Raw genomic sequence first — 20,902 nt, 5'->3', positions numbered from 1 at the left:
TTTACTACACGTAAACCTGCATCTATGTCTACTTCTATACTGGCATTCCTATACACGAGATCATAATACACAAGTTGGTCCAGAGCTATTTAGTTATCCAGGGGAATGCTGACTGAAAGCCTCCTATGGCACATGCGAAGTTTACACAGAAGGAATGCATGATTAAGGCAAAGGCTGAGGTAGATCTGCCGTAGGAAGACCACCGAGGTCAGGCCAATGCACTGTAATGCATGGGTTTGTGAACAGCAGGGTGGATTAGAAGCAGCAGAAGCATGGGATTTTCATCTTATTTCCAACTGAGAAGGGTGCAGGTGGGTGGACAGTGTTCCTCCACTTCCGTGTGTTAACTTTTGATTGAACAACTTATCATCATCTCACTGCCTACAAATACATTCATCAAGATTGTATTTCCTGATTCTTAGGATACAATCAGACAGCTATAGATCATTACAGCTTCAAGGAGTCAGGAGGATAGCACAAATTAGCTGAATCCCCTGCTCCAAAGGCCCTTAGTTCATCAGGTTGTGAGTAAAAGTGTCGGTCAGGCTCTAGAGGTGGTTCTGTGGATGAGTCTCCTGACCTATAAGCACTTGGTCTGTTATTTGCTGTGTGCCATGACGTTGAGACTTTTTTCCCTGACTGTGCTGAAGGCAAGCCAAGATCCTCTGCCATCTTCACTGGCAATTCACACATGGCTGCTTGCTTCTGCTGCCCAGTAGGAGCTGCTCTCCAGTCTGCTAAGGCAGCCTTATACAACAGATAGCTGCCCCCTTGCCATAGTCTATTGGTTAGCATTGAGATACACATCTCTGACCTTCCAGAACTAGGATCTCTAGGGTCAGCCTACTCTGTACACCACAGTCCCTGATATTTACAAATCTACCTCACTCTTTTTTAATGACCCCAATATATTTCTCCACACACATGAGTTTTGTATTAAAAGGCAGTGAAGAATGGTATTTCTCCAAAGACTCAAGAGGAAGTCTGCATTCCGTATGGCAGAAGAATAAATAGACAGAAGAATGCCCATCACATGCAATCCTCTATTCTGAGGACATTCAGAATCACCATATATGTGATTCACAATTACTAACCATAGCACCCTACTGTGCAAAACAACAAAACCTATTCCTGTGGGATGGAACTACTCGTGTGCTTGACCAAGTTCTGCCTACTCCACCCTCTAGATCCTTTCCAGCCTGTAGTCACTGTTCTTCTGTTCTGTATTTCCATTAAGATTAGACTTTTGGATTCTAACAGAAAGTAATAGCATGAGTCGTCCAAGCTCATGTAGCGTATAAATGGTGCTGGACAATGCCAACCCATCACAGACATGCATTCTTGCCCTTAGAAAACAAAGCCATAGGGGTCCTGAGTTCAATTCTCAACAACTACATGGTGGCTCACAACCATCTGTAATGAGATAGATCTGTTGCTCTCTTCTCATGTGTCTGAAAACAGCTACAGTGTACTCATATTTAATTAATTGATTGATTGATTAAAAGGGGGGCTGGAGAGATGGCTCAGCAGTTAAGAGCACTGATTGCTCTTCCAGAGGTCCTAATTTCAACTCCCAGCAACCACATGGTGGCTCACAACCATCTGTAATGTGATCCAATGCCCTCTTCTGGTGTATCTGAAGACAGCGACAGTGTACTCATAAATAAAATAAGTAAATTATATGTATATATATATATATATATATATATATATATATATATATATATATGCATGCGCATGTGTGTGTGTGTGTGTGTGTAATATTCCTCACCCTTGCCCCTCCATCTGTGAATATAAATAGCTTCTGTGTTCCAGGTTAGAATTACCACCTTTCCATTTTCTTGTACTTCCAGAATAATACTTAATAGTAGCTATATTTCAGTATTCTTTTTTCCCCCCCTGCTAAGTAGGACTGAAACATTCACACTTTGGCTTTCCTTCTTCTTGAGCTTCATACAGTCTGTGAGTTGTATCATTTTAACAATTTAAAATATGATATAATGTTAGCTAAATACATATTAATGTTTTACTAAGTAGTCACAATTTATTTCAAAGTGTTGTTAGGAATTTGTAAATTTTATCTAATGTTTTCAAGGAATTTGGTGAAAGACATTCTCCTTTGACTTATTAATGCAGTGTGCATCAATGTTTTCCCAAATATGGAGACAAATTTTGTAACTGCAATTCAGATGGAATAAACTTAAATTGAGCACTCAAAAGCTTACTGTACTGCTGCTATTTGCAGATGTTCCTTAATATCACTACATAATATTCATCTCTCTCCTGAGCTTCAGTGTTACTGCTGCTAACAGGGAGCTTCCCTTCAGAGGCCGCCTGAGAACCCATCTAAGCACAAACCAATAACTGTTAGCTCTGTTCTTCCCGAGCTAAGCATGGCAGAACACACACCTACAATCCCAGGACTGAAGAGGTGGAGTTGGGAGAATCAGGAGTTCAAAATCAGCCCTAATGGCAGAGTGAGTTGCAGGCCAGGCTTGGCTATGGAAACCTTGCTTCAAGAAGAAACAAGAATAAGAACAGAATGCCAAAGCCTAGTGTTTGGGGAACAGGATGCTGCTCTGGGAAATCCCAGAGCATCTTTCACACGACTTGCCTAGCTTCATTCAGTCTCAGCTTCTATCTATCTTCTATGTGAACAGCCAGAGTTTCTCTGAAAGCCCTTCACACAGCCCAGGGTTTACTCTATGGCTCAATCAGAGTGTAAGGCACATTTGTATGTGCATTTTTTTTCTCCCTCAGAAGGATCAGCAATTCCTACTTGACTGGTGCTGGGGGAGGTGGCACTCATGCGACCCTCACTGGGTAACACACGCAGGCGCTTCCTGTTACGAATGCTCTAAGATTCATCTTAGTCTTCTCTAAGTTTCATCATGCTTGTTTTCATGATCTTTAGTTTTCTTTATATCTTCCAGGGTTTTGTTTTTTTTTTAATTCCTACTTGGATCTCATGTACCATACATAAGCTTTTAGATCAATATGGTGGGCAGTATTTATTTTGCTAATGTTAGTATTAGCATTTTTACTATCTAAATTCAGAGGACTGTGGTCAGAAGCAGCAGTGGTATTTTTGTGTTTTGATGTTTAGGTGTGTTTTTTTCTTTTTAAAGCCAAAATTAGGTCCTCAATATGTATCAACATTGTGGTAAAAAACTAGACAACCAGATAGGTTCCCCTCAATACATTTTTCATTACTCCTCAAATCTAAAGCTTGCTGTGGATAATCCTGATTGACTCGGGATGTAAAACTTGGGACCATCTCCAGACTTTGAAGACAAGTTAGTTACCACTGGAACTGTGTCTACCTCCGTATGTCTGTACCTGCCTCTCACATCCGTGGTTTGTCCTTTCAGTTGTCTCCCTGACAACTGAAGGAGCATGTGTTCATGGCAGCCATTTCTTCTGTAACTTTGATTCTAGTCTGCTCTATTCACTTGCATTTTAATTTGTTCACATGCTCTGAAATGCTGCTTTGAGCGTCTCTCTGTTTTCTTAGTTTTAGCAAGCTTCCTTACAAACCATCCCTTTAACTATTTCTTTTCTGAACTCCTGTCTTCCTGACTACTTAGTTAAATGTAGTTAAATGTAAATGTCAGTAAGTTTCTCTCCTCTTCTTCAGACTAGTACTTTTTCTAAAATAGATTCTTAACCCACAGCCCCACCTACCTCCTACCAGAGCACCTCCACACCGCCCATACCGCCCACTCTGGTTGGTTGGTTTCAATTATACTAACACCATAAATGGGTATCTTGGTCAACAGTTGCTGCTCTAACTGCCTCACAGGCAACATCTCCTTCCACACCACCCCATGTATTATGTCCGCTATCTTCTCTACACTTGTTTTGTCTTTCTGTCACCTGGAAAGAGTGTCATCTTTGTTTGGACAAGGCTGCTGTGACAGACCACCACAGAGTAAGGCCTGAACAGTAGAATCCTTGTTTTCCTCTCTCCAAGAGGCCACATGTTCAAAGCCAGTTACCTGAAGCAGATTCTCTTTTGACTGATGAATTCTTTTCCCTATCTGAAGCCCATTGATCCGTGTCTTCTTTTTCTCATTAGGCCCTTCACTTTACCTACCCTTCATTATCTCTGTGAAGTCCTATCCTCTAATACATTTTGAGATTAGGGTTTCAACATGTGAACTACAGAGCAAACAATCCAGTCCTTTTCCTTTATGGATCAGACAAGAACACAGGCAGGCCTCTCTGCAAGCCGGTCACAGTATGCATTCATGTTCCCTTCCTCAGGCTACGGTGAGCATGGCCCTAGCATACCTCAGTCCTTACCTAGGGAGCCTCCAGGCACAGGAAAGCAGTTTATCCACCTGTAGAGGAATGTATCATGATAGGGACAAAGCTTTGGGACTCAGTTCCAAGTTCCCACTTTTCCAATGGCTCTGATGACATTTTTAATGACTTTTCTTGTTTATCCCTATCCTTTCTATACAGGGCAAAAATCAAGATGGACCATGGGAGACTGGGAAGAGAAGATGAGTCAAAGTCTCACTCTGAAGTTGAGGCTGTCTGTGAAGTCTCAATCTTCCTGCCTCAGTGTCCCCAAGCTGTATGCACACCTGTGTGCAATCACATGGACGTAACGTCCATCCACCTGTCTCTAAGCCTGGTCCTTCATCTTTTTTTAAATTTAATCTTGTTGTTTTCCCCTTAATGTGTTTTTGTTTTATTAGAGTTTGGGCTCTGTTTCTTACTCTGCTACCTTAGGACATGCTTTTTGGAAGACTAAAAAGATGGCTCCGCAATTAAGAGCTGTTTGTCTTCCAGGGTCCCACATTTGATTCTAGCCCTGACATGGTAGCTCACAGTCATCTGTAACTCCACCCCCAGGGTGTCTGACACTCTCTTTTGTCCTACATGGGCACTGAGCACAGATGTGGTACACAGATAAATATGCCAGCAAAACACAACCACACGTATCAAAAGCAATACTACATTAAAAAAAAAATGTTTGTGAGCTGTATGTATAAATGCCTAAGTGGAAAGATCTGGTGACAGGTGGAAACCTATAAGCCGTAAAGCTTCACTGCTGTCCCCTCTCCGTCTGTGTTGGCTGTCTCAGTATCTCCTGGGTCAGTTCCTTTATGTCAACAGTTGCTGGGCAAGGTCTATTTAGACTTCAATGGCACACCAGTGCAGCACCAACACCGTAGGCTCCTTATGAAGTCTGCCTGTTACCTTCCCTTAAATTCTCCAACACATGTAAAACATAAGAACTTGAGAAGCCCACACCAAGAATACTAAGAGGGAAGGCAGTGAACATAGAAAGAATGGAAGAACACAACACAGAAGGGTTTTCTTTAAGGAACATGGAAGTGGGAGGAAAGAATGCAGACGTCCAGAAAAGTCAGAGAGTGCACGTGTCTGTGGCCCTGGAGATACAATCCAGCAGAAACCGCAAAATAAAGCGGTTACATACAAGAATCAACCCCCAGGAGAGGATCCTTCCACATCAATCCATCAAAACGGCACAGCTTACTTGTGCTTATTAGCACATTAAGCACATATGACCTGATTCCGTCATTAAACCTCTAAATGATGTCTAATCCCCTCAGTGGTCATTTCCCCACATTCCCTCCTAAGCAGAACTGGCATTCCAAAGAGACTGAGCGGCTGGAGTTAGAGCAAGCCGCAATGCCTCCTCGCTGAGTTACTGCTGGGGTCAGGAAGGGGATGGCTGCAAAGAGGAAACGCCAGGTAAGTAAGTTCCCTTTTCGATATATGATGAAGCCGAACTGACTACACAACAAAGTACAAGAGGAGGCAGATGCAGGGAATGATATAGTGGAGGTTGTGGCCCAGATTCTGTGTGTTTCTGGTGTACACTGCTTCTTTATGTGAACATATACAGAATTGTTCTCATTCACAAAGCAGTATAAACCTTCCCCTTAACCTACTAATGCAACCGTTTTTTGGAGATTTGGTCTGGCACCATCTACAGTCTGAAGCCCATGGGTGACAAACGTCACAGAGCTGTGTGAAGATTAACTCGAACATTCTCCGGGGCGGGGTGGGGGCTGTGCCACCAGGCACTGGCATGTCTGGCTCTGGCTCTAGCAGCTATAGAAAGCTCATGGCTTTAGGAAACCAAATACAGGGATTTCCTTTCTGACTCGCACACATTTCAAAAGGGGGCAGACATATGCACTTTTGTGCAATTTAAACCTAGCACCGTCTACATTGTAATATTGATCAAAATGTTATGTATCATTTAAACTTAAAAAAAAAAAAACGTTGACTTTTTTTTTCTTGGGAAAAAGGAAGACCACAAGGAACTGCCTAACTTCTGGTTTAACTGTCTAAAATCCTTCTGGAACGAGGCAGGCTGTGAGGGAACAGAGGATGCGGTATGACCTTGGCTAAGTCATGTCAGCTCTCCAAGCTTTAGCTTCTGCACTTACCTACAAACACACAACATACACCACCCCGCTACCCTTCTGAGGGCAGCGTAAAGACTACGCAAGCACACTCACCTGCTAAGAGCTACAGAGCACGCTTTGTATCTTTTTACAAGAGATTTTCGAAAAAGTAATTGGGAAGACAAACTGAGGGGGGAGAAATCTAGATGGGTCAGTATGATGCAGACACACCCACAGTCAGGCTGAGCGATGGAGAACAGAGACAAGGCAGGGCACCTAAGACAGCACCTTACTCCTGAGAGCCTGGAACCCCCAGGCAGCACTTAGGAGACTGGGGAGTGAAAATAAAAACAAAGACAACCAAACTGATCTCTGGCCTCCACAGTCCCTCAAAAGAATCAGCCAACTGAGAAGTAGACACAGGAGTGCTTCCGAGGGGCTTTTCATCCGGTGCCAAGTCAGCCTGGCAACATAGACCAGGTGACATGGGACTGACTCGGCCTGCCAGCATGTGAGCACAGGCTTCGAGACTCCCATGCCTGTCAGTGAAGTCAAAACCGAGCAGCAAGAAGTGAACGACTTTTCCTGGCATGCTTATGAATGCCTACCAAGCGCAATTCAGAGCTCCCACACGATGTGCAGCCAAGGAACCTGGGGGGACCGGCTCTCCGCCTCGGGATCTCTATGCTGAGAACTGACATACACTTCACCTACCAGAGAGGATGATGACAGCATCCGAGATGAAGGAACAGGACCTCATCCTCAGCCCTGCCACAGAGGTTCCTGCTGTAGCCATTAGTTGACATCCAGTTTGAAGGAAAAAGATGTGGGTAGGCCCGACTCTGCTGGCTGGTGAGCCATTTTTAAACTGACCTAAAATATCCCCTAGGTGGTGTCTGGGTGGCCCACCGTGTACATGCTGCTTGCATAAAACGATTCAGATGCTACTTTAAGGCCTTCTAGGACTCTGAAGTTTGGTACATGCCATGCCAGATGCCCACTAGCAACCTATGAACACAGTCCTGGGTCTGGCATTTATTTGGGAACATAGCATCCACTGCTGCACTTTCACCACTGTGCCCTGTGACCCCTGTGGGGAAGAGACAGCATAAGAAAGCCTGAGAATGGCTTCCTCGGAGCTGTATCACCTAAGCCCATGGCTTGTGTGCCCTAAGACACTCATCTGTGAGGGCACCTCTGAGCACTTCCAGCAAGTATCACAAGAGTGTGCTCTTTCTTTGAGACCTTGACATGGGGAGCAAGCAGGCCACCAGCCTTTACTGGGAAGGCGCCTGACTGAGGCAGGCGGCCTGCTTCACGCAGCAATCGTGCTCACTCTGACTTTTAGTGAAACAGAACCTGCAAGATTAAAAGATGTCTAGGAGACCCAGGCTGGCATGTTCCCCTAAAGTGCATGAGCAAAGAACATCTATCTTAGGCTAGCCACCGTCTGGCAAGAATGTACTAGTCAAAACATTTAGTTTTGACTGAGGGCAGTAGTGTTTGCCATTACAAACACTATTAGGGTGTGGTTCGGTGACCGTGTGTATATAGTGTTCATGAGGATTCAATCGCCAACACTTAGAAATTATTTTTAAAAATGGCTGTTATAAGCTAAGATAATAACATACGCTGAGCTCTCAGTTGTTCCAGATTAAACACAACACTGGAAAGAAAATCCACAAGGTTTCAAATGACACCCTGAACTTAGACAGACAAAATCTAATGAGACCAGTGTGACCTTTTAATTTACATTTTTGTGTGTCTGTATGTTTTGTCCACGTGTATGTCTGTGCACCATATGAGTGCATGTTGCTAATAAAGGCCAGAAAGTGGCATCTGATCCTCAAGAAGCATGGTTAAGAATGGCTGTGAGCCACCAGGTGCATCCTGGGATTGAACGCAGGTCCTCTGGGAAGCAGCCAGTGCTCTTAACCACTGGACCGTCTGTCTAGCTCTTCCAAGGCGAACTTTTCATCTGCCCAAGGCCATTGCTACTGCTTCCCCTTATCCCCAGAAGGCTGGGTACCACAATGTCCCCAAAAGACAGAGCCAGCATTTCTTCATTATCCCACCCATTCAGTTGAAACCTAAAATGACCTCTGGGTTGTTGTCTGTTTCACTGTGCTTTTACCGTCTGTGGCTAATCTGAGGGTTTATTACTTCAATGAGAGATTTCCTGAGGCTGGTGTTCCTCGTGAGGAAGACAGGGATCAGACGAGTGGCTTTCCTATCCCTCCTGTCAGGTTCCAGAGAATGATAAATAAGAGCAGAAGACAAAAAAAGGCAGCGTTGATAGAAACTTCCATGAACACTGATACCACTCATGGATTTTTAGGTTCCCAGTTTCCTTACAGGCCTAGGTTGCCATCCTGAGATTTCCTAAGACTCTTGAAATAATATTCACAATCCCTGAATGTACACAGGCAATTTTCTGAAAATAGAACCCAAAGCTTTCATGACATTTTCAGAGTCACCACTGAGCTAATAAAGCTTCAGGAAGACAGGTAAAAGGATGTCAGGTGTAGAAATGGACTTTCCATATTCAGTGGTCAGAGGAAGGCCAGACCAGAAGGCCAGCGAGGTGCAGAATACTATGGGACAGCACAGGCCTTCAGAGCAGAGATCAACATCCTGAGAAACCATCCCCATAAAAGAAAGAGATTATGCAAGAGCTGGGGAAGTAGCAGAGAAGTGGTGAGGTGGGGTGGGGGAGGCAGGAGTGTTACAGAGTATTTGAGCCTGTTTCTAGTTAGGGTGTGGCTCAATCCTTAACACACACCTTTAATCCCTCTGGCTGGAATACAGGCAAGCCCTTAGTACTCACCTGTAATCCCAAACAATGAAGGTAAAGTCTGTAGAAGAAAGACCCCATGTTTGAAAGCGATGTCTAGTTGAGTGTCAGACAAAGTGATGAGTCAGAGAAAGATTTGACAGAAAAGGATATGCCCAACTCTTATGAGAAGAGAAAGGGAAGCTACTTAAGGGAGAGACTGCCAGTACAGGAGAAGGGAGTACAGTCTGGGAATACAGTAGAGTCCGTGGAGAGCAGTGCAGTAGATTGAGAAGGAGAATGGAGCAGCATGGAGAGAGAGAAGGAGGCAGTTTCACCGGGAGAGTTTTACAGAGACAGACTGAAGAGAGAACAAGCTAGACACAGGTAAAGACAGAGTGAGCAGATTTAGAAAAGAAAGCTAGAGTTAGTTTGAGGTCAAGCTGAGCAATTCAGTCAGAGGCTGAGAGAAAAGCCAGATTGAATCAATAAGCCTGGAGACGAGTTTGAACCAGCACAGCTGAGTTGAACCAGCTACTCAGAGCTCAGAAAGAACTAGAAAGGGTGAGCATATTCTGCAGTAAATCTCAGAGGCTGAAAACATTCTAGGCCTAGATTAAACTGTACCCATGCTAGAAGCTTCCAGACTAGGCCTAGGTTTGCAGAGACAGGCAGCAAACCTCAGAGAAAATTACAAGAGGAGAATAAGTTACTTTGACAGGGAAGGGCGGGGAGGGTAGGCAGGGAGAGGGGAAGGGAGATGAGGTAAATGGTGCTGCTTCAACCTTGGACTGAGAAGATAAGAACTGAAGAGAAAAGCTTGAGGCAATCCATCTGTAACAGGTTAGGCTGGTTAAAAAGACAAGACCTGAAAGACAGACAGCACGCCTAGGTTCCAGGCATAAAATCATGGGCTCAGGGTCAGGTTTGGAAGAGGTCTAGGTTTGGAATGCTCCAAAGGACCAGTTTCCACTTAAAGCTATGTGACCATACTCTTGATGTCACATAGGAGATACTCAAAGCTATAGCAACATATAAATACTGCTGAGTTTAATCAAAACCATTAAAAGAGCCTGATTATGAGAATGAACTAAATTGTAGGTGTCTCACACTCTCTCCACAATCTGATAGATGATCTATGTGTAATGAAAACCCTGGCAAATCAAAGGAGGTGAAAAACTGATTTTAGTAAGAAGAATCAACAGGAATTCAAGATTGCCTTGATTAGGACCTGGAGGGCATCAAGAGTCAAGGAAAGAGGTTTTCACTGACAGCCTTTGCACCCCTAGTCAGAGGACAACCCCTCCCCCTGGCCTTCCCATTCTGCCTCCATCTGAGATCTACCATGGAGGACCCTTCAGGCTGGGTACCCAAGAGCAACGCCACACTAACAAGCCTAGTTTCTTTATAGCCTGATTCCAAGTTGGTAAGAGGAAACACTAGGACTCTGCCCAGAGCCCACCGACTGAAAGATACTATGTGTGGCCCGGTGGTGACTAGCAGAGCCAGAAAAGAGGAGACCAAAACTTGCATACAGTGATGGCGAAGCTCGTGTCCATTGTGAGTAGGTCTCAGAGGGTTTGGGCAGTGAAATATAAGAATCAAAGTACTGTAAGTCACTGCAGAAGTAGGAGGACCCAGATGCAAATAAATAAATAAATGAAAAGGAAGTGACTCTGAGTTCTAAATTTCCTCTGAGTTTTGGCTATGCAGAGGTAGCAGGGACCCTTTGGAATATATGAGGGCATTTTCCTCTGCACGTGTCCTACTCTGCTGGAGAATATGTCTGAGAACTTCAGTGGTATACTTGACTTGTGAGCATCCCCAAACAGAAAAATTGAATAGGATAAGTCTCTCTCTCTCTCTCTCTCTCTCTCTCTCTCTCTCTCTCTCTCTCACACACACACACACACACACACACACACACACATCTACCTGACACTCAAACTTTCTAGTTTGAAGCATTTCTTTATTTGTACTTTAGATTAGATTAGGTTAGTTAGAGAACTGGTAAAGCCTATGAAAGTATTTCAATATCCAGGAAATTACAAGGTCTGAAACCTGAAACGCTCTGGTCCTACGCATTCTGAGAAAGAGCTGTTTGATCTATACATTCATGTACCCTTTTACTATTCCAAATTTTTTTCATGAAAACTGTATAATTTATTTTCAAGACTAGCTTATAGTTCAAAAATTTAAAAACTCATTTCATTATATTTTAATGCAGTAGTATTTCATGTTTATCTTGTTCTACTTAGAATGTTTATTGTAACTTGAGATTTCTGAACATATTTTCAGGCATCATACAGGTGATTAAGTGTGATCCAAAACTATTTCAAATCTGTTATTTAAAATGGATGATAATCCATTATTTGGATGATAATCCAACCGACTAAACAATTGAGCCTTCCAGAGAGTCACTGCAAGACTACACTGTCTTAGGTTGGATTCCTAGCAATTCCCACAACTACATGACCTTCAGCAAATTCTTAATCCAATCCCCAATGTGAGATACAGACAACCTAATATCTACCTTGGAGCTGCTGAGACAACAGTAGCTGAGATGGTGACATCAGATACCTAACAGAGGGGTGCACTTAGGAAAGGCCGGGAGCTGCCATTTCGACAGCCAAGCCATTGATATGGACGTGAGGCAGGCGGTGAAAACCAGGGCGGAGCTGCGTCCCAGGTGAGGAGCATCCAGCACACTTGAGGCGGGCAGGGAAAGAGAAGTGAGGCAGAAGAGGCAGCAGGAGGGGGCACCTTCCCTGCCTGACCCACTTGTTCTGAAAACCACCTGACCTCTTGTTTTTCTCAAAATGACACAAATTAATATAGTCATTTTATTTAAAATGTGACTGTTCAAACATATTTATCAGTTAAGGAATAGGCTTTAAAGAACAAAAACCAGGTTCAAATGTCGGCTCAGCCACTTTCTACTTTTGAATGAGCCTGACTGTGCACTTAGTTTTCAGCGTGAGATGCAGGTGTTAGCTAACCCTGTCCTGGTTACTCACGGACGGCCTTTGGGTTTTGTCTGACAGGTGAGGGCGCTGGCAGTGAGGCTGAAGAGGTCACAGGAAACACCTCACAATCGGGGAAGCAGAGCCCCACACAAGGAACTGACTTTCAGCACGCCTGATGACAAACGGTCTATCAACTACTTCAGAGAAATTTCAGACGAGAAGCCAAGCTAGGCCTGGCACCAGATCATTTGCCACTTGGGTTTTGAAATTATTATTCCCAACCTTGTCTTGGGCGGTGCTGAGGAGAAACCTCTGAAGACTACGCAGCTTTGTTTTACAGAGGAACAGAGCACGGGTTCCAGAGGCAGACGTCTAGCCCATACACCCCGGCGAAGGGCCTGGCAGTGTCTACTCTCCTGCCTGCCCACACCCACTCCACACAGCACCCGACTCCCTCCCACGTGCTGGGAATACAAACGCCCTGAAAGAGTTGAGCAGGATCAGGTTCCATACCCTCACTTTTCAGAGGACAGGTCTCTGCACCTCCGAAACTCCAGACACTTCTGCAGAGAATGTCAGGCTGGGCGAGACCTCCGAGGTCAGCAATCTTTACCTCAGCCCTGTTCCGGACTCAGCTCCGACGCCTGGCCTTCCTTTACTCAATCAAAAGCTCACTCCTGGCAAATTCGTCCGTCCACCTCCCTTGTACTTAGAGCGCTTTCTCAGCCAGCAGAGAACTCACCCTCCCTTATCACACCCCTCCCATCCTCTGGTGCCTTCTCTATGCTGGGTACCCACATACTTCAGAATGCTCCCTGCCCCCAGATCTTCTCTTCTCAAACTACCACAGTGGTCCCTGGGAGCAGACATCCTCAGGAGCCTTTCTCTGGGCCCTGGCTCTCGGCTACCCAGTGCAAACTTGGGAATCCTGTCATCACTGTTTCCCCTCTCACCTGGAAAGGAATGTTTCCTGCGCTGTGAGAGCCTTTTTAAAAGTCATGACTGAATGTAAACCCAAAGCATGGAACAGCCAGCACCAGAGACACAAACCCTCACGACAAGGGGGCCATCTGGAGAGTATTCTGTATGTGTCCACAGTTTAACATTCCACTGATGGCTGCTGGGAAACTGTCATCTGCAGTATGCAAAGCTCCACAGATATTAATTGGGAGAATGTGCAAGCACTCCGAGTAAAACACCACAGTACTGATATCCAATGTGAGCACCGCCTCCCTGAGTCACCGCTAGATTACCCATATACCTGATCAATGCAAATGCTCCTTAAAAGGTTGTTACTTGGTATCATTTGGGTCATAACGACAAGGAAAAGAGACTGCATGCTTCGAGAACGTATTCCCCTCCCTCCCCATGGTACTTTCCATCAGTGGTTGGCTGACTGATTCCTAGCATCCTTCCCATTTGCTGACCCCTAGCACCCTTCCCATTGGCTGATTCCTAGCACCCTTCCCATTGGCTGACCCCTAGCGTCTTCCCCATTGCCTGACTCCTAGCATCCTCCCCATTGCCTGATTCCTAGCATCCTCCCCATTGCCTGACTCCTAGCATCCTTCCCATTGGCTGACTCCTAGCATCTTCCCCATTGCCTGATTCCTAGCATCCTCCCCATTGCCTGATTCCTAGCATCCTCCCCATTGGCTGACTCCTAGCATCCTTCCCATTGGCTGACTCCTAGCATCCTCCCCATTGGCTGACTCCTAGCATCCTCCCCATTGCCTGACTCCTAGCATCCTTCCCATTGGCTGACTCCTAGCATCCTCCCCATTGCCTGACTCCTAGCATCCTCCCCATTGGCTGACTCCTAGCATCCTTCCCATTGCCTGACTCCTAGCACCATTTCCTATTGCCTGACTCCTAGCATCCTCCCCATTGCCTGACTCCTAGCATCCTCCCCATTGCCTGACTCCTAGCATCCTCCCCATTGCCTGACTCCTAGCATCCTCCCCATTGCCTGACTCCTAGCATCCTTCCCATTGGCTGACTCCTAGCATCCTCCCCATTGCCTGACACCTAGCATCCTCCCCATTGCCTGACTCCTAGCATCCTCCCCATTGGCTGACTCCTAGCACCGTTTCCCATTGGCTGACTCCTAGCATCCTCCCCATTGCCTGACTCCTAGCATCCTTCCCAGTTGTCCTCCTTTGTTCTTTATGATTGGGGGCAGGGTGCTGGCTGACAGGAGACTTATATATTTCCAACCAGAAAACAAAACAAACAAACAAACAAACAAACAAAAACAGAGCATAGGAAAGAAACTTCCAGAAAGGAAACAGAAATTGACACTCTGCACAGAGCATGATCATCACAAATGATCTTTATTTCTAACCAAGAAAAATGTACCTGTCCTAGCTTGCTTTCCGTTGCTGTGACCAAACTGACCAAAACCAAAACCAAACCAACTCGGAAGGAAAGGTTTTATTTGGCTCACAGGTTACAACCCATCATTGGGGGAAGCCAAGGAAGGCTACAAGCAGAGGCTTGACTCGGAAACCACCCAGGAACCTGCTGGCCAGCCTGATGGAGACAGATCCTCAGCTGTAACTCCATCGTCCCAGGTATAGTCTAGGTTTGGATCAAGCTGACCAAAACCAAAACAAATTAGTAGCACAAGGCTCCTCATTCCAAATGCTAACATGATTTCTTTGAAAAAGCTATCAAGAAAATCTCCATCAACAAAAAGTTTTATGTGAGTAAAGTTTTATAGTCTCTGTGTGCCCTGGGGTCTAAAGAGACTACAAGGTATAAAGGTGGGTCCTAAGACAAACTCAATGACCTCCTGTCTCTACGAGAATCAATGAAATACTTGAGCAAACTGAAATATCACGTGAGGCTCAGGTCAACCCAAACCATTCCATCACACCAAGAAGCCAAAATAAGACATTCAACAAGCCAGCCAGAACCTGGATTATAGTCCTAATCTTCCAAAATGATTTGGTGGAGAGGTGCTCGACGCTTATGTTATATGGCACCATCCTTTAATGTGAAATTAGAGATCCCAAGAAAGCCAGCATTAATGTGTTCTTTGATGGTCTCAGAGTTCTTTAGGATTTTCATGGGCCTTTGGATGGACAGTCATGCTGTAGACCTTAGTGCATAACTATGGGTTCAATGTACACAGACAAATGCCTGAGAACGTTACACCGACTCTGCTGTCTCTCTAAAGGGATCCTTACACCCATAAGGACAAGAAACACCGACTAGCTGCTCAGCCCTCAGGTACTGCAGGCCCTTCTGGGTCCCTCCTTCCAGAGGACTCATGACACTCCTATCCTGCACACTCCCAGACCCTCACCCTTGCTCCCAACAGGAAGGAAGCTTACTCCTGCAGGACCCCATGCCACCTGCCCTTCCCCACATCTCCTGTCACAGGTAGCCACTGGCATGCCTAATCACACTCTCCGGCAACTCTCACACAAGCATAGGATCTCTTATGACTCCTCTTTTATCACCGATACTAAGTCTTGACATTTTTCTCTAGGACAGTGTTTGTATTCCAACAACACAAAACAAAGCATCCGGCATCAAACACTCTCAGTCCAAGCCCAAACTCTGCCATCTGGCTGTGTCCCCATAAACAAGTTCATCTATCACTGGGCAGTATACATACAAATTCTGTACCTATGTAGATATCATCACATACACTGAAGGCACGTGACCATGTGTTCCTGAATACACACACAGTTGGGCTGTTTGTTGTTATGTTCTTGTTTAGGAGGAATGCAGTACACAAGAGGCTGTGCTAGGTAAACAAATATTCTATCACCAAATGAGTCTTTTCAAACTCCCTCAGCAGGGTGACCTGGAACTTAGTGTCCATATGCCTCAGTCTTTGTCCTATAGACATGCACAACAATGCCCAGCTTCATGGTTTTAGCATGTATTTTAAATGTCTGTAGACACAAAGACCTCAATCACATTACTGTCAGAAGTCACAAATACTGCATTTTAATGAACTAAAAGCTGATCTCATGCTGGGGACTATTCTGCCTATTTGTAAATTTCCCTCAGATCTCCCAGAACTGAGTTCTCCCACGGTCCTATGAGAGCCATATAGAATAGACAGGAGGTTCTGCTGAGTGAGGCTTTTCACCCTGGAACGCCCTGTCTTCTTGACCATGCCCTTACTCTACTGGAGCCCTCCCTCCTGAGAATGTATGCCTCTACTTGCTGTTGCACACCCTAGTCAATTAAGCTGCCTGAAGCAAGTTTACCTGAAACCCTGTGCTGTCCTGAGAGCCTCTAGTGGCACGCCCACCCTGTCCACACCCAGCCAGACTCCCTTTCTAATCTCATCTCACATTTCTTTGTGCCATCTTCTCAGGGTAACCGCCTCCTACCCTAGGGTATGGTCTGCACACCTCCATTCTACAGGGCATCCAAACTAGCTTCTCAGAGATACTCCACAGTGAGCGCACGCATGCATGCACGCACATGCATGCACGTCCACACACACCAAAGCTGACACAGTCTTCCCATGGAGCCCTCAGCATGCTCTCCATTTCTCACACTGTATCTTATCTCGAGTTTTCCTTTCCCATAACAGAACTCTCATGTTTAGTTTCCCCAAATCACACACAGCTAACTCACAACAGGCACTCGGCAAACAGTGCTCTGAATTAATGTATAACAAGTACATAAAAGTCACAAAGCCACAGATATAACCGCAGCTGGAAAATCTGTGGGAGGTACAGAGTACATATTCTACAATGGAAAAACAATTTTCTGTCTTGCAAAAAAAAAAAAGGAAAATAACACACACCACCCTGATAATGTTTTTGGCCCAGGAATATTCCGTCTAAAAGAACATCTTAATGTTTAGTGTGCAAAAGAAAGCAAGACATATGGAGTGAGTTTCCTAGCAAGTACATATGGATTTTATAAGCAGCAGCAGCAAAGGGCAGGGACATCATGGCCTCCGACACACAGGAACTTCGTCTCCCCCTCACTCTGAGGTGCAGCTGGAGAGTTTCCGCTTCAATAGAAAGGCGCTGGCTCTCTGCTTTGGGGATGCTCCTGCACTCACATTCCCCTGGGGAAGGAAAATAAGCACCAAGAGAATAAAGCAGCCCTTCAGTCACAGCCACGCCTCCTGGCCGGGCTGGGCGCTCTGTACTCACTGGGCAGGCGCTGTCCTCACTCACAGCGCTCTTGCACACGTGCTTTCCTCCCTCACAAACCTTTTAACCCCTCCTGGCCTCGCTCTCCTCTTTGCTTCTTATTCTGAAATGTCTATCAAAAAAAAAAAAAAAACCCTCTGTCCCTCACTACTTTCCAGTCCAATGGAGGCATGTGGCGAATATGGACACATACATCCATACACAGTTCTCACAAACACCCTTGTCAGCAGATTTATTCTTCCTTAAAGCAGGCCCCATGTAGGCCATGCAGCCCTGTTAACTTCTCAGGAAAAAAAAAAAATACAAACTTTGAAATACACAAGGGAAGTCAGAGGAAGCCAGGAAGTAAGGAACTGCAAATGAAAGCAAGCTGCCCCTCAGCTCAGTCACATTATTCCACACTTCAGCCTCAAGCCTTGCTTACAGAGCCAGCCCCCCTCCTCTCTCCACCTTCCTGGATAAGTGTGATGACCAAACCCTCACCAAAGAAGCCTCTCTTTACAGCATGTGGAGACTGCCACAGAAAACGACAACTGGACACAAGGAAGGGACCAACGGATCATGAAGAGCCAAGCCACAAGAGCTACGCCTACAGCACAGATCCTATCCGTATGGCCAGATAACACTGGAAGGGGAGCTGGCAGAGGCTGGAAAGAAAGACAGAGAGCTGGGGAAGTGATGAAACTGTTTCAACTAAACACAGGCACAAGAAATCCCAGCACTTTTCATCTATTTAGGTTGTGTCCAGCCACAGAAGGGCAGAGAAAAACCACAAACTTGGCTTGGCTCTAAAACAATGCACCTCTAAGAGTGGCGTGCACGGCTGCCCTCTTCTGCCTGGACACAAGGACTGGCTCGCCAGGGCTATTCAGAAATCTCTATGAACCGATCAACGCAGGAAGCCATCACCATTTTCCTGTAAAAACACCACGTGGTCATTTCCCTGGAAGCAGGGCTTGGAGTCCCTCTTACCCAAGAGCAAGACCCTAAGCTCAGTTCTCATGGATGAACTGCACTCGAGTTCCCTAATTAAGACTGCATATAGAATAGTTGAGCTACTGTCACATTCAGGAGATGGTAGTCTAATGATGTATTTTTCTGAATGTGAAAGTAGCCATCTTCCCTGGTGACTCAGTGCATGCTGAGGCTCAATGGTAGTGTGATAGGACCATAAATGAAGGCATAAGTTCACCACTAGATGCTACCAAAAAAGTAAGACTCACTGCTACAAACAAACTGTCTTTACCTTAGCAGTATAATTGACAGATCGGGTATGAGGTTTAACTTGTCAGAATAAATGTAAATTTATATGTGCCCAAACTGCTCCAACAAGTAGCCAGTACAAGGACCCAGGAAGAGCTGTGCTCACAGCTGGCTCTAAGGGAATGTCTGTCTGCTGTGTCTTTCCCACTGCCCCACGGCCCACCGGGTGAGCCAGATGCATTAATCCATCAGCAATCACTCCCTGTGGATGGAATGGGTAAGCATAAACAAACATTACGTACCACTGTGCTCAATGGTCCAGCAGAGAGACAGTCAACACCTAGGAAAACACGCTACAAGTGCAGCAGGCCGGGGAAGAGTTGCAGGAGTCAGCCCCGGACATGGTTGTCACCTACTTCCCAACCAGGCCTGCCAGTATCTCTGCTTCATCCCAGGACCTGCTACAGGCTTAGCATATATTACAATCTTTACATTGTTTTTAGCACACATATGAATGACCATGTATCTTTCTGGTCCTCACATTCCCTGCATTACAGGCAGCCACAGGGAGCTAGCAAGGCCATGGACTATACCTGACAGAAGTGGGGGCCATCTAGGACTCCTTGAAAGACTCTATTTTTAAAAGACACATTTTGCCTGGGTTGCAGAGTACTGAACACAACAGTCACCTAAGAGAAGACTTTAATCCAGAAATTCTTCCCCTAGTGCCCAGATCTGGCAGTACAGGTAACAAGCTGAAATTCTTAGGACAAGAAGAGGGGCAGAATTATAAACTTTTAACTAGGAGAGGTCCAAAAGGGCTAATAAAAACTTTGCCCCAACCAAAAGTGCTTTTTGGTTAGACTGTTAATGTGTCGTTAAGGGTAAAATTTGCCTTGCTCAATCCTGAGCACCTGTCTTTGCTTTTCTTAACAGGAAGAAACTTAGTCCTGAGGAATGTAAGTGCTGAGCAATGGGCACTGGGCACAAACCCACCCTCTCACACACACTGCCCTGAGGGACCCCAACCAGTCGGCCGCATTCCCAACACACACCATCATGGGGCAGACTACACACCAGACACAGCCACACTCAGGTCTGAAGCTGGGTGCAAAATCCTCTAAAACCTGAAGCCTATCTTTGCCCATGCTCCAGACTGAAGCCCTGCCGCTCTAATGGGAGGCAAAGGGGATGCAGCCTTTTAGGCGAGCAATGCTGGCCCATGAGAGTGAATCCTCATGACAGAGAAATGTGCCTTCCTGTTTCTTTCTTTCCAGCCTCCACTCCCACACAGCATCACCATGATTTACCATGCTTTGGCAGGGCCCCAAACACTAATCGTGCTTCCTAGAAACCACTGAAGTCATGAACCAAAATAAGCCCCTGGTCCTTCTAAGTTGACTTCCCAGGTAATTTATCACCACAGAAGGGTGACCAGCAGGTCCTAGGTCCATGTTACTTCCATTCGCTTTTTTATTTCCCTGAGCTAAAAAGCCCTCCCTTGACCAAGGGGATAAGACATGCAACTGACACATAAAACTGAGGAAATCCAAGGCTAAGAATGAAAGTGCTCAATTAGTTATTAAGTTAGCCTGTGCACAATCACACCTGCACTGTGTACTCATTGGATCTGGAGGCAAAGCTTCCTCAGCGAAGCGAGGAGGAGACCGGGTAAGAATCATGCACAGAACTCCGTCAGAAGACAACTGAATGCCGACTTCTGGGGAATAAATTCACAGCGATGACGAGACAGAAATACAGACAAATAACAAAGCTGTGTATTAAGTTAACGAGCCACATTCACAAATACTATTAAGGAAGAAAGGACGATGGTACCTTTTCGTGATTTTCAATTAAGATTTCTACAACGATATTCTGAAACTTCAAATCCATGATGGCAGCAACAGTTTCTTCCTGTGGTCTCATCAGAGTTGGTCCAAACACCACCCCTAAATTCGCCACCGTCATTAGATTCTGCTTCGAGTGACTTGACACACTAATATTGATTTAGAAGGAAAAAATGTCTTAGTTGGGTGGCGATAATAATAGAGCATTCAATAATCTGTATTTTCCTTAACAATAACGTACAAAAGAGCAGAAGAAATGAATGGTCTTCAGTGGCTGCCTGTGACCCCTGAACCAAACAGCAGCCAGCACACACAGGCTGGTTTGTCCCCTCTGGCTTCCCACCACCCCCTTCCCTGCCCTCTAGTCCTCCCTTCTCCTTCTGTAACCAGTCTCCTCAGCCACAGGCTCCTTCCATGCTGGTATTCCTATTCACTTCACACCTGAGCAACAGATCAGCTGACCTCACAGTGAAGTCCCTAAGACAGTGAGCTCTCTCAGATGTGTGTCACAGGAATGGAAGGCTAACATGGCTGCGGACCTTGCCAGAGTGAAGGACAATTCTGCCAAGTTGTTCCCGCTAAGGAG

At 45.5% G+C, this 20,902-nt stretch overlaps 1 protein-coding gene across 4 annotated transcripts in view; it reads right to left on the bottom strand.

The window, feature by feature from the left end:
• The window catches only part of Arhgap10 (Rho GTPase activating protein 10), a 262,769-nt gene that overhangs the window by 69,047 nt on the left and 172,820 nt on the right, over nt 1–20,902 (bottom strand). For all 4 annotated transcript variants that reach the window (XM_085843806.1, XM_085843807.1, XM_021169585.3 and 1 more), the window contains one exon: nt 20,306–20,465. In XM_085843806.1, coding sequence (XP_085699932.1) covers nt 20,306–20,465 — 160 coding nt within the window. The remainder of the gene's footprint in view (nt 1–20,305; nt 20,466–20,902) is intronic.

This window comes from Mus caroli, unplaced genomic scaffold (genome assembly GCF_978045245.1).
Source record: "Mus caroli unplaced genomic scaffold, Mus_caroli_1 scaffold_10, whole genome shotgun sequence".
NCBI lineage: Eukaryota > Metazoa > Chordata > Mammalia > Rodentia > Muridae > Mus > Mus caroli.
The sequence above is the reverse complement of the archived record's forward strand: the minus strand, read 5'-3'. Positions and strand labels throughout refer to the sequence as shown.